This window comes from Somniosus microcephalus, chromosome 3 (assembly GCF_052327205.1).
Source record: "Somniosus microcephalus isolate GS21.2 chromosome 3, FLI_Smic_1.0, whole genome shotgun sequence".
NCBI lineage: Eukaryota > Metazoa > Chordata > Chondrichthyes > Squaliformes > Somniosidae > Somniosus > Somniosus microcephalus.
The window spans coordinates 330,435,600-330,448,796 of record NC_140989.1 but is presented as its reverse complement, the minus strand read 5'-3'; the positions used below and the strand labels follow the sequence as shown (position 1 = coordinate 330,448,796).

General features: G+C 46.1%; 1 protein-coding gene across 1 annotated transcript in view; it reads left to right on the top strand.

The window, feature by feature from the left end:
- Nucleotides 1–12,628, top strand: part of kiss1ra (KISS1 receptor a) — a 28,038-nt gene extending 15,410 nt beyond the window's left edge. The window contains exons 4-5 of the mRNA XM_085977724.1: nucleotides 7,039–7,277; nucleotides 9,711–12,628. Coding sequence (XP_085833850.1) covers nucleotides 7,039–7,277; nucleotides 9,711–10,067 — 596 coding nt within the window. The 3' untranslated portion in view covers nucleotides 10,068–12,628. The remainder of the gene's footprint in view (nucleotides 1–7,038; nucleotides 7,278–9,710) is intronic.
- The last annotated feature ends 569 nt before the right edge of the window (nucleotides 12,629–13,197 follow it).

The following is a 13,197-nucleotide window of genomic DNA, read 5'->3' as shown; positions in this document are numbered from 1 at the left end:
CTAAAGAGGCCGAGAGGTGGGGCGCTAACCAACTAGCGCCCGGGCGCAGCGAACTCTGCACCTTTTGCCATATTGAGTGGGCTTTTAGCGCCGGCGCTAAATCTTAGCGCCCACTCGCGGGCGCAGGCAGATCATGACGTCATTTCAGTATGCAATGCCTTTTTGGCGCCCCGGACCGGAAATTCAGTGGCACCTCCCTCCGTTCCGCCTGGCGCTAATAAGGACTGCTTACCTGGAACGTTCCCCAGTCGCTCTCGGGCTGGGGGGGGGGGCGCTCTTTAAAGGGGACTGCACTGGTATAAAAGCGGCAGCCATTTTGGGAGCACAACTTCTTCGAGACTTTCACAGAGTTGCTGAGCTACACTCTGAGAGCCATTGCACCAGTGAGCCAGCACTGGCCAGAGGAACTTCAGCCTTCTGACCATCACCTTGCTGCTGGTGAGCATTTACAACGTTAACAATTTCTTGTGTGCTATTATTATGGGGCTGCATTGGAGGGGAACGTCCTGCTGCTGAACCATCTGGAAAGGGCACAGAGACGCAGGGAGAGAGGGGCAGGAATGGCCAGACGGAGGAGGGCCAACAGATGTCGCCACACCAGACCATACGCTGCCAGGGTTTTCCGACAGCGGTTCTCTTACTTGAACATGTCAGAGGAGCAGTGTCTTAGAAGGCTGCGCTTCAGAAAGGAGGTGGTGATTGAGCTGTGCCACCTGCTTCAGCCAGATCTGCAGCCTCAGATAAGGTGCAGGACCTCTCTGTCGGTGGCTGCCAAGATGACTGTTGCCCTGAATTTCTATGCGAGCAGCTCCTTTCAGGCCGCAACTGGGGACATCGCCAACATATCGCAGTTTGCAGTGCATTGCTGCATCCGTCAAGTAACAGATGTCCTATTTAAAAGGAGGCGGCAGTACATCTCCTTCCCTATGACACTGGAGAAGCAGCGGGAGCGCGCAGAGGGCTTCGCAGCAATAGCGGACTTCCCCATGGTGCAGGGCGCCATTGACTGCACGCACGTGGCTTTGCGGGCGCCTGTTTTGAATCTGGAGGAGTTCCGCAACCGCAAGGGGTTCCATTCCTTGAATGTTCAGCTGGTCTGTGACCACCGACAGCTGATCCTCGCAGTCAATGCGCAGTTCCCAGGCAGCAGCCACGACGCCTTCATCCTGCACCAGACTTCAGTTGTAGACCTATTCGAGGCCCCGGCTCACCCAGGAGGCTGGCTTCTCGGTGACAAGGTCTATCCTCTGTGCCCATGGCTGATGACCCCGCTCCATTTGCCCAGCACTCCTGCTGAAGAGCGCTTCAATGCGAGCCATCAGGCGATGAGGAACATTGTGGAGCACACAATCGGTGTGCTGAAGCAGCGGTTCTGCTGTCTGGACCATTCCGGAGGTGCCTTGCAGTACTCACCAGAGCCAGTCTCCCATTTTGTGGTTGTCTGTTGCATGCTGCATAACCTCGCCATCCTACGCACCCAGCCAATGCCACCAGCCATTGAAGCACCAGCGGAGGAGGAGGAGGAGGAGGAGGAGGACCAAGACGGGAGGGAGGTACAAACTGGAAGGGCCGTCCGTCAGAGGCTGATAACAAGCCGCTTCTAGGCCCCTCTCACGGAATGCTTGGTGCCATTCGAAGAGCAGGAATGGAACCGTTCGGATAACCCAAAGCCTATGAAGGGCAGTATGAATGTAAATAGCAGACATGGCCAATGTAAATAAAAAAAGTTGTTTATTTTGCAAAATGTGCTTCCTTCCAACATGACAAAGCAATGGCAACAGAAAGCAAAACTAACACACTAACACATAAGTGCCTCGCACACCCGGGAGACTATCCAAAACATTACTAACATTCAGACCAGCATCCACGGCCTTGATTTCTAGAAATAAGACGTCTCAGCAGCACCTTCTACTCTTTCCCCCTTGATGGTGATCTACTTCTCTTGCGAGATCGGCCCCTTCCCTCCCTGCAGCTCCTCCGTAATGGGACCCCAGTGGCTGCATCAAGGCTGGGGGAGGCCTGCTGGCTGTCTGAAAGCGCAGAAGCCCCTGAGGGACGTCCTGGACGACCTCTGGCCTTGGAGGGCCCGGATGCTGACTGCTCCAACTGTGAATGGGTGGAAGCAGTCTGTCCTGCAGGTGGTGGCAGCTGCAGTGGAGAAGTGCCAGCGGTGGCATCAGGAATGCTGACATCCTGAGAGCGGACAGCAGCTCCCTGGTCGGCCGACACACTGGCACTCTGACGGGGCAGCGCCGCAGCATGCGCACCAATCGGCTGGTCCACAGATTGATGTCCTGCTGTGGTGCTGCAAGGGCCCCGGGTAATCCTGCCTGATCCAGCGAGGGTGGCAGCAGTCATTGGTCGCGTGGCCTCAATATGCGTCTGCATGAGACCAGCGAGTGACTGCGTGGCAACACTCAGCACTTACGTGGCAGGTGCCAGTGCTTCGGTGAAGCCCTGGACAGACCTTTCCAGTGCTTCGGTGAAGGCCGGGACAGTCCTTTCCACTGCTTCGGTGAAGCCCTGGACAGTCCTTTCCAGTGATGACCCGATGCCCTGGACAGTCTTTTCCAGTGCTGCCCCGAAGTCCTGGACAGTCCTTTCCAGTGCTGCCCCAAAGTCCTGCGCACTCCTTGCCTGTGCTGCCCCGAAGTCCTGCGCACTCCTTGCCTGTGCTGCCCCGAAGTCCTGCGCACTCCTTGCCTGTGCTGCCCCAAAGTCCTGCGCACTCCTTGCCTGTGCTGCCCCGAAGTCCTGCGCACTCCTTGCCTGTGCTGCCCCGAAGTCTTGGACACTCCTTGCCAGTGTCTCGATGGATTCAGGCATCCTTGCCACTGCAGCCATGAGCTCAGTGTGCCTGAGCCGAGCCTGGGCGCTCATTTCTGCGAGGGAACGCACCTCTTCTGCGCTCTGTGCAGCAGTACTCGCGGCCTGACTCGCCCTCCCCGAGCTTCCCTACCCCCCTTGCGTTGCTGCAGCCCGCTGGGTCCTGGAGGTGGTTCCTCCTCAGAGCCATCCCCCCCGATCCCCTCCAGGGAAGTACTATCCCCAGTCTGCAGATGGGCTGGCTCGCCTGAGGGTGGAACGGATGGTCTGGCTTCCTCGTGCTCGTCGCCTCCGGAGTCAGTGGCAGTGGCAGCTTGAGGGCCCGGCTCCCGAGCTGGTGATGCAGCATCTGAAAGCAGGGAGGTTGAAGAGTGGCTTTAGCGAAAGGACAGGGTGGCAGCAAGGGATGCATGAGTGCTGCAATGCTCTGACATGGGTCCAGAGTGAAAAAGCATGCTGGTGGGGGGAACAAGTGGAAGGAGAGAGTTCAAAAAGGTGATGACCTTACCATCGCTGTGCACAATGGGGTTAGCAGCTCCAGTGGTGACAGGACCAGTCATCCGGCCTCCAACAATCTGGTGGACTCGTTCCTTCAGGTCCGTCAGTGTCTGCAGCTGAGGAGGGCCTCCTCCGGTACGAAGCTGCTCCCTCCGGTTCCTGGCCAGCTTGGCCTGCAGGAGAAAGGACGGGAAGTGATGAAACATGCTGGCCTGAGCTGACATCACATGCCCCCCATGGTAGAATAGCCCTTACATTATGCATTGAGCTGACATCACATGCCCCCCATGGTAGAATAGCCCTTACATTATGCATTGAGCTGACATCACATGCCCCCCATGGTAGAATAGCCCTTACATTATGCATTGAGCTGAATGTGCGTGTGTGTTTCCAGAAAGGGCCATGGGTGCTGGCTGACAGATGACCATTGGGGCTTTGCGCACCCTCTGGCCATAATGTCAGGTGCAGATGGAGGGATGAAGAAGATTGCGAAAAGGCACTCACCCTAACGACCCGAGTGAGGTCGTTGAACTTCTTCCTGCATTGCACAGGAGTCCTGGGCACCATGCTGCTTGAGGTGACTCTTTGACAAACTTCCCTCCAAGCCCTGCGGTACTCGCTCTGATGAGACCTCCTGCCATTGTCGGGGTACAGCATAGCTCGCCGGCGCTCCACTTCGCCAACCAAAGCATCCAATGCCCCATCGGTAAAGCGCTCCGCTCTCTGCCTCACCCTCTCCATATGTTCAAAGTTTGGAATGCCACAGAAAGCACAGCGCCGATTTTGAGGCCTACAAGGCGCAGAGTGTGGCTGCTGATCCTAATTGACCCGCCCCTTTAAGAGCTGGCCGGCGCCAGCATGTCTCGGGGTAATCGATTATTGACAGCACCTGCGCTGCGCCCGGCCGCCGACATATTGAGTAGCGCCGCCGGGTTAGCGCCTTAAGACTCCCGTGCAGTGCCTGAATCAATGCCGCAATCACCTTTAGGGGCGCAGCAAACCAATATCGCTCGAGGTGACGATAAGTTGCGCCTGGCGATAAAATTTGCGCAGCGCCAATTCTAGCGCCCCAAACGGGGCTATACCCAATTTCTCCCCCTCCATGTTTAAGTGCACATGTGCAGACTCCAGAAGTTGCTGTCAGTTTCACAAGGTAATGACGGCGAACGCTGACAGTTTCGCCATCATTACAACCGCAAATTCCGGGCCAATGTCTTAGTCCCAATTTCAAAAGAAGTCTACCCACTCCATTATTCAGGACTTTTTGAGTGAAAGTATCAAATTGTACCAACGAGTACCAGCTTTGAGAACAGTTTTGTATCGAGATAGTGGCCAGTGTTGGGACTGCACTAAAATTTATACTTAACTAAAGATTTTCCACAGCCAATAAAGACATGTTCATCCCTTTTATGCGACTGAATTCAAAGGCAGACACCATATAGGTTGAAAAACTCTTTTTTCCATAGAATCATAGGTTTCAGCACAGAAGGAAGCCATTTGGCCCATCACGTCTGTGTTGATACTAGCTCCACATCGCAGCTATCTTTTTTCTCAGGGATCCTTTTGTTGAGAGATTTTAAGAATAGGGTGGAGGATATCAAAATACTGCTCATTAAACTGAAGCTATATTCAGATTTTTCAGGTGTTGTCATTAGCAAGGGCATGAACCATCAAGGTAATATCAGTTGTGCGATGCTAGTACTTTTTTCCTTTTCAAGGTCTGTTTTATTTCTTACTAGCAGGGGAGCCCTGCGTTGCAGGGCAATTTTGGGGCTGGTGGATGTGTGGGCCGGGAGCCTGGGACTGGATTTGGGCCGTCGGCAGTTGGAGAAGCCTAGGCCCGTTTTGCACTGTTTTTTAACCTAAACATTTCTAGCTTTTAATACCTTCAAAGATGAAAGTTAAAGTACTTATAAAACATTTTTGGTAAATCTTATTTTAAAAAAAAAAGAAACTGGCCTGGATTACCAAAGTTTTTAGCTGCCCTGGCTGCTGTATAATGGCTGACAGATCCCTGAGATGAAAATGATTAGTCCCGCCCACACACACACCGATTGGTCAACCATCAGGTGACTGAACTGTAGGATTGGTCAATCATGACGGCACAGGATTGGTTGACCTTAACATCAGTCAATGCTAATGAGTGGATAATGAGTGGAATTTTGAAGGTTTTTTGTATAATGTGCGAACAATTTTTGTCCGACCAAAAAGTAAATACGCCTACAAGAGTCCCCTAATAATGAGCTTTCTTTTGATATAACACATGTGTAGGTACGCTCTATAACTTTTGATTGCATAGCCGGACAGACAGACAGACAGAGAGACATAGGCCTAGATTTTCAGTATAGACAGTTTTGGGGCGCTAACCTTAGCGCCCGCCCGAAGTTAGCGCCCGCCCCAAAGTAGCGCCCCGTTGCCGGAAATCCAGTGGCTTCGCCCTAAGAGGTTGGTGGAGTGCTAAAAGAGGCGTTCCACTACTATCTTTAGGCGCTAAGCCGGCGGTGCAGAGCGCAACACCCGAGCTCGGGCGCAGCGCACGGCAGACACTCTGGTGCCAGTGAGCTCTTAAAGGGGTAGGGTGTCTGGGGTGAAAAGAGGAGGAGGAGGAGGAGGATCGGCCGCTAAACTTTGCGCCGGCGCTAACGGGCAACTTAATTTGGGGCGGGGCGCAAACTGCGCTGCGCCCGGCCGCTACACGCATGGCGCCCGAAAATCACTTCTCTTAAGGCGCTAACTGCTGGCGCAAGCAACTGAAAATCTAGCCCATACTGTTTTATATATATAGATTGGTGAGGGGGGGGGGCGCTGCCCTTTATCTTCCTTGTTTTCTTCCCTCGCAGTTCTTCCTGGATCATGCCTCTCTCGCTCAGCTGAACAGGCAGCACAGGCAGTTTGTTCCCAGATCACTCCCATTGCTACTCCAAGCTGGCTGCACAAAGATACTCCACGCTGCTACGAGATGCCACAAAATGCCCCATTATATATTCTCTTACACTGAGTGGAAGATGATTGGGCTCCGCTCAGCACCTCCCCACACCTGAGAACACAAACTCAATACAGTAGAGTGACGAGTCACCATGGAGTGAGTTGGTTACGGAGTGAGGTGGGAACAGAGTGAAAATAGTACTTCCAAAACAGGTATAAGGTGGAGAGGGAGAAGGAGGAGCAGAAGAGTAGCTTAATTGAAATTTAAATCAAGAATATAGCTATAACTTTACCATTTATAGTAAGAATAGCACCACAGAAAGGGGCAGTGATGTGTGGTTCCTGCAGGATTTGGGAGTTTCAGATAGCAAATGTTACCTTGGACAAGCATGCCTGCAGGAAGTGTCTCCAATTGCAATTACTTGAGCTCAAGATCTCAGAACATGAGGCGCATTTAACTCAATTAATACAGTTATCGCTTCAGTTTGTCATGTGGTAACCTCATGAGTGCTATTTTGTCGGTACAGATTCAAGAACTTCCTGTTCATTCTGTTGCTTACACACTTATTTACCATGTATAAGTAATTTTACTTTATAATATAAAGAATAACAAAATATCCAGGAATATGTTTTAAAGCAGTAGTACATCTCTGAGGTTCTAACAAAATTAATAAATGGCACCCAAGCCTCTTGATTTAATGGCCGCCTTGTCTTACTATCCCTGCTACATGGCATTCACCATGTAGGCTTATGATGGATCTCAGTAACATCAGTGCCTTTTGATTCTAGGTTCCTTTGTTCTGTCTTTCCCAATTATTATGTACCAGAAGATTGAAAAGGGGTACTGGTATGGACCTAGGACGTATTGCGCAGAGGCCTTTCCATCAGATGCCCATCAGAAAGGCTTCATACTGTACCACTTTCTTGCTGTCTACCTTCTGCCTTTACTCACCATCTCTTTGTGCTACTCCTTGATGATTAAGAGAGTCGGAAAACCTGTTGTTGAGCCCATTGACAACAACTACCAGGTGCGTGCAGAGACTTGTGTAACTTTCTCAAGCTAAACACCAAAAGTGAATTTTCCGTGACACTTTAATAATCTCTGTATGGGGTATCCCTGCCTACTAAGGAAAGACTGGAGATGTGGTAATAGATATGGTGGTTTATGTTTTTGTTGGGTTTTCTTTCTAATCAATCATGCTCCCTCATTCCTTTCAATCCCTATACTCTGAATACCGTTTCACCCTAAACTCAAACCTCAGTTGAATTTGATACAATTTGTGTTTGGCATTCAGGAGCTAGATTAAAAAGATAAAAGTTCATTGTCTGCTATCTTGCAGGCTGTAATCTTTTTGTATAGTAAACTGACATAACAGAATGGTGCAACCAGAGGTAACTACAACAAGGACAAGTGGCTCACAAATTTGATCTTGGTGGCAACTGAGACTGTAGGAAAGTAGGCAATGGGAAACCAGCAGAAAGTCCAGAGTTTTTGACCAACAACTCAGGTTCAACTGATAATGGCTAGATCTTCCTTTGAATTTCTGAATACAAAGGACAGAGTTACTAGTAGCAAAATGTCTAGGAGAAAGCTTCACGGGTAGGATGAGCTTGCTGCTAGTATTCCTCGAGGATTTTTTGCAATACGGAATGTTGAGGTGCAGCTGCAGCAACTGTTGGGTTCCAGGAATAAATATTGAAATCTGGCTTCAACATTAGTAAGTCTTGTGGTAATCAGGCATCAATTTGTAGAGGATTGACAGCTTGGCTATATTTCTCCATTGTAGAGGAATAACACTGACATGGGCAAAGCCTTTTGTATCCTTTAGACTGGAGCAAGAAATGAATTTTTCTCTGCATTGTGCTAAATAGGATCACAGTATTCTGTTACTCTACAACAGTAACATTAGTGACTATGATAACTGTGGCCAATGTTTCTTGATAATTTCTACTTTTTGTTTTGTTTCAGTATACCGTGAATATGATTACAAGCCAAGGAGCTGAATTTTTGTAATTGGACAGAGCTTACAGTGGAGATATGGGTGGATAGTATCATGATCAGGCTTTCTTGATGGAATTATTGATTTGATTGTTTCACCATTAAAGTTAATACATTATTGCCCACTTCTAGTTACCTGTAGTGATTTAGTTACTATTATGTTTTAGATTAAGAGTCAATCATGTTGTAAAAGTGATAAGTGTAGAAGTAAAAGCCATTAGCAAAAAGTAAAATGTTACTTTTGATAACATCCATCAAAAATTGTCATTAGTGCAAATGAGCAGAATAGAGCCTTTCCTAGGAGATCCCTTAATAAGATAACTATCCATCAGTGCTGATTGGTATTTGAGTCCTCTGAAAAAATATGCAATTTGTTCAATAGCTCACCAGATGTTCTACAAGAGGACATCTTACAGTCAATTCAGGAAACTACATCCTGCCAGATACTTTGGAAATAGCAAGGGCTACTGCTCTGACTTTGTATAAAATAGTATGATTTCCAAATATATGACTTGGCAGATACGATGCAAGGTCTATTAGATAATTATATCTGTTTCCAACATTAGGCTCAACCTTATTATTTCCTTCTTTGAGAAAAATTGAGTCACATGGCACAGTTATTATGTGGATAAAGAAGAGTTTTTTTTAAATACCAGGGTTGCTGAGTCAGCTGAAATTTAAGGCCAGGTATGAAAAGTTTTGTAATATGGCAAGAAATTCCAGTGTAATAAATAGCAAAATTCAATTTTGCCAATATTATGCACTGTCATTTCACTAATGTATATCTGTTTTCAACTAGGTTCAGCCTTTATTCACTATTTTAACAGGTGTGTTGATCTATTTAAAATAATTTCCCAGCTTGCTAGATGGTTTCCGAGGATCAGTTGGCCCTGGAGCAGTCTTTGGGCAGGTTTGAAGACATGCCTCTACTGTTTGGAATGGAGTCACTCTGGGACACGAGCTGTAATTGGTATCATTGGAGCAGCTTAGCAGCGAAGGAAAACCCACTTGTCCGTCTCCATGCCAGCAATAAAATTGCTATTTCAAAAAAAAAATGAAAGACAATGCAAACTTTAATTTAATCTATAAAAAAGGGGGAGTATTTTGAACAAAAGTGACTATTCCTAGACTTTCCTTCCCTTTTAATAGCTAACTACTTTATACATTAGTGCCGGTAAGTTTCAAAATAGACTAACAATCAAGTTTGTACAGAAGCACTGAAAGAAATATGTAAGTTCCTGAGGGAACAGGAAGCAGAGGCTCTGGAATAGTTGCATGGCAAGAGGGGGATATAAATAGTCTGAGCAAGCCACGCAAAATAGGCTGTGAATGCCCTTTTCTCAATCCTTCCTTCTTTTGTTGTTAATTGGTCTCATAGAATTTTTGTTTTACACTGCAGCAATTCAAATTTAGTACAATTGTCTTGAGTGTGTAACACTAATGTGTATCTGTTTACAACCAGGTTCAACTTTTGTCTGAAAGGACAATAGCAATGAGAAGCAAGATTTCTAAAATGGTGGTGGTAATTGTGCTCCTGTTTACAATCTGTTGGGGGCCCATCCAGCTCTTCATCCTCTTCCAGGGGTTTTACCCCAAATTCCAGGCCAACTATGAGACGTACAAGATCAAGACTTGGGCCAACTGCATGTCATATGCCAACTCCTGCATCAACCCCATAGTTTATGGGTTTATGGGAGCCAGCTTCAGGAAGTCTTTTAAGAAGGCCTTCCCATTCATGTTTAGACGGAAGGTGAGGGACAACAACATGACCTCTGGCAGTGGCAACGCAGAAATGAAGTTTGTCACTGCAGAATCATAATTGTTACAGATTGTCATGAATGAACATGGTTAAAGATACACAAGCACAAACCGTCAATTTGTGTGGTCCATAGAATACCTTCAATAAGACATTCAATTATTTATTTGTTTACGGCAACCTTAGCAGAGCTCACCTCTGCTAAGCAGCACTTACCAGTTTGGTCATGTTTTGTGGTTTCCTGTAAAAAGTATTTTACTTTCAAAACGATTTAGAAACACAACTGAATCCTTTGTAATTAGTTTGCCAAGAAATATGACCCTTGGATTTGGAATTCTGTAAACTGCAGATGGAAACAGCCAATGTGCAAATCTTTCTTGCCACGGCCCATTGAGTCACTCCTTCAACAATCCAACTGAAAAACATTAAAAAAAAACATCTTAAAGCTTGGACTTAGAACAGGCTTTACTTTGAGTTATGTTTGGCTCAAAAGTATTTTATAATGGCACTAAATGGGAAGTGATCTGAGCCATTGGAATTTAACGTAAGGGGAGAAATAGGAAATAGTTCAGTCCATTGAAATTTGACTTTTAATTGGTGTAAAAGAGTAGTTTAATTCACTGAAATTCCAGATGGGGAGTTGATTTAGGGATAAAAACAGAAACTGCTGGAGATACTCAGCAGGTCAGGCAGCATCTGTGAAGAGAGAAACAGAGTTAACGTTTCAGGTCGATGACCTTTCGTCAGAACTGGAAAAAAGCAGGAAATGGAACAGATTTTTAAGCAAGTGTAGGGGCTGGGAAAGGGGGGAGGGGATGAAAGAACAAAAGGGAAGGTCTGTGACAGGCTAGAAGGCAGGAGAGGTTAAGAGACATTAAGAGATATTCAAGGCAAAAGGAGATGGTAATGGGACAGGTTAAGAAACAAAGGATGGCTCTAGATGAAGTGTAAATTGCGCTGGCGGAATGGAAGACAGCTGCCATGTGGGGGAGAAGAAAAAAGACACAAACAAAAGGTGTGGATAAAAAATATATATAGGATAGGGGCCGAGGTTATGATCTGAAATTGTTGAACTCGATGTTGAGTCCAGAAGGCTGTAAAGTGCCTAATCGAAAGATGAGGTGCTGTTCCTCGAGCTTACGCTGAGCTTCATTGGAACAGTGCAAGAGACCGAGGACGGTGAGGTCTGAGTGGGAGTGGAGCGGTGAATTAAAGTGACAGGCGACCAGGAGCTCGGGCTCCCCCTTACGGACTGAGTTGGTTAGGGAAATGGTTTGACCTATTTGGAAATGTATCCAGTGGTGTGAATGAGAAACCGTGTGAGCCACTGATTTTATATAATGGAAGTTAATGGATTGCCCATTGAAATTTAACGCGGTGAAAATAAAGCAGGTTTTGATTAGAATTAGTTCTGGTTGAAGTGCATGGGAACTGGTTCAGTACACTGGGATTGTTTTGTTGTTGCATGGATCAGCTGGATATATGGATATATTCTGGGTATTTGGGTCTTAAGGAGCTCATCAAAATGTCTCATCATAGTTGTACCACTTCATCCGAGTGATAGATTCTTTTGCAATTTGGGTTTGAGTGATATTGAAGTAAACTGCGTAGGATCAATAAAGTTTTCGATTACTGGGATACCACATTCACATTCAGAGGTTGTTGGACAGATTGATGGGGGCCAAGAATATACCAACTAAAATGTGATTTTAAATTAAGAAGCAGATGCTACCTATGAACAACCAGATCTTCTGAAATCATCAAAATAATGGTGGGGAGTCCAGGAGCATTGTAACCAAGAACTGATGGGAAGTTTGTTTGGTTTTTTTGTATCATCGATCTGTGCGGAGTGGCTAAAGGAACCAAATTAGTTCTCATTCGAGGAAAAAGACTAAGAAAGTGGGACATTTAAAAAAAAAATGATGAGAATTAATGAGCTGAATGAGGAGTATTTTATATGTAGCATTAATCAGAAAGCCAGTGATCACGATTAAGAGCTAACGAAGCCACAGTTGAAATATAACTTAAGGAGTAGATTGTTAAGGGTTGTCGGTTTATAGAACAGATTGTTACTGAATGTGGTGAATTTGGGACGTGGGTCAATCCCTGAATGAAGAAGGAGTTGAGGGAAAAGTGCTTGGAACAGGAGGGAAGTAAAAAGTAGTCAGTGTACATCCTGAATGGTGATGTCAATGATAGGTTTATCTAGGTGGGATCAATGGCCTTTTTTGCTTCCTTGTGTACTGTATAAATAAAGAAACCAGAGCATTGTGAATTCTTTAACAGGACCCTGTCTCTCAGATGTTAAATGTGACAGTGACAGATGTGTTGACTGTTGTTGACACGAAACCTGGGTACAGGAGCTGCTTGGCCTGGTTATCTCGGGTCTCACATGCCTGACTTGAAGTACCATCAGATGTAAAAAGGAGTGTGGTACAGCTAATATTCAGTTAAGCAGATTGACAGCTCTGCTGTCATATTGTGTACTATACTGGTGTGTCTAGTAATATACCACATTGTAGGAGAAATTACAAGACAAAATACTATACAAATGTACATAAGTATCTGTCATTAAACAGTTTTTCAATGCTTTTGGTGAGTTCAGATTATTAAAAAAAAAGTATTTTTAAGCTGTGGTTACTATTTTTTACAATGTAAAACATCGAGTCAGCACTCTAATACTAAGATACTCCATTTTCCTGCTTTATTCACTGTGCAGGGTCAAAAATAGTTTTACGGGTTTTAAAAAAGTTATTGGTCTTGATTTTTATTTGTTCCTCACTGCCCACAGTGTTTTTATTTCCTGGGTTTTCTTTATCTGCCTCTGCTACGTTTACCTTTCTTGTGGGATGGGGATCTCTTGCACTGCCAATGTTCTCACTTTTTATCTTCTCTCAGTTGATCTTTGGTCAGCGGATTTCTTCTCGTGGGTAAATTTAATTTTCCTCCAAACTGAACCTCACTAGGCACACCTGAATCCCTTGGATCATGGAAGAATATTTCCTACTGGTCCTGCTCCAAAACTTAGCTAGAAGCTTTTGCTGCCAAGAATCGAATTTTGACCTCCTGATCCACCCTGATTATATGATTTTGAGGATAGCCTCCCATCCCCATCCATCAAATGTCATCCTTTTTTTTTGGTAAATTGGGCATAGTTGATTGGGTAAAGTGTCCCACAGATACACTGGTTACT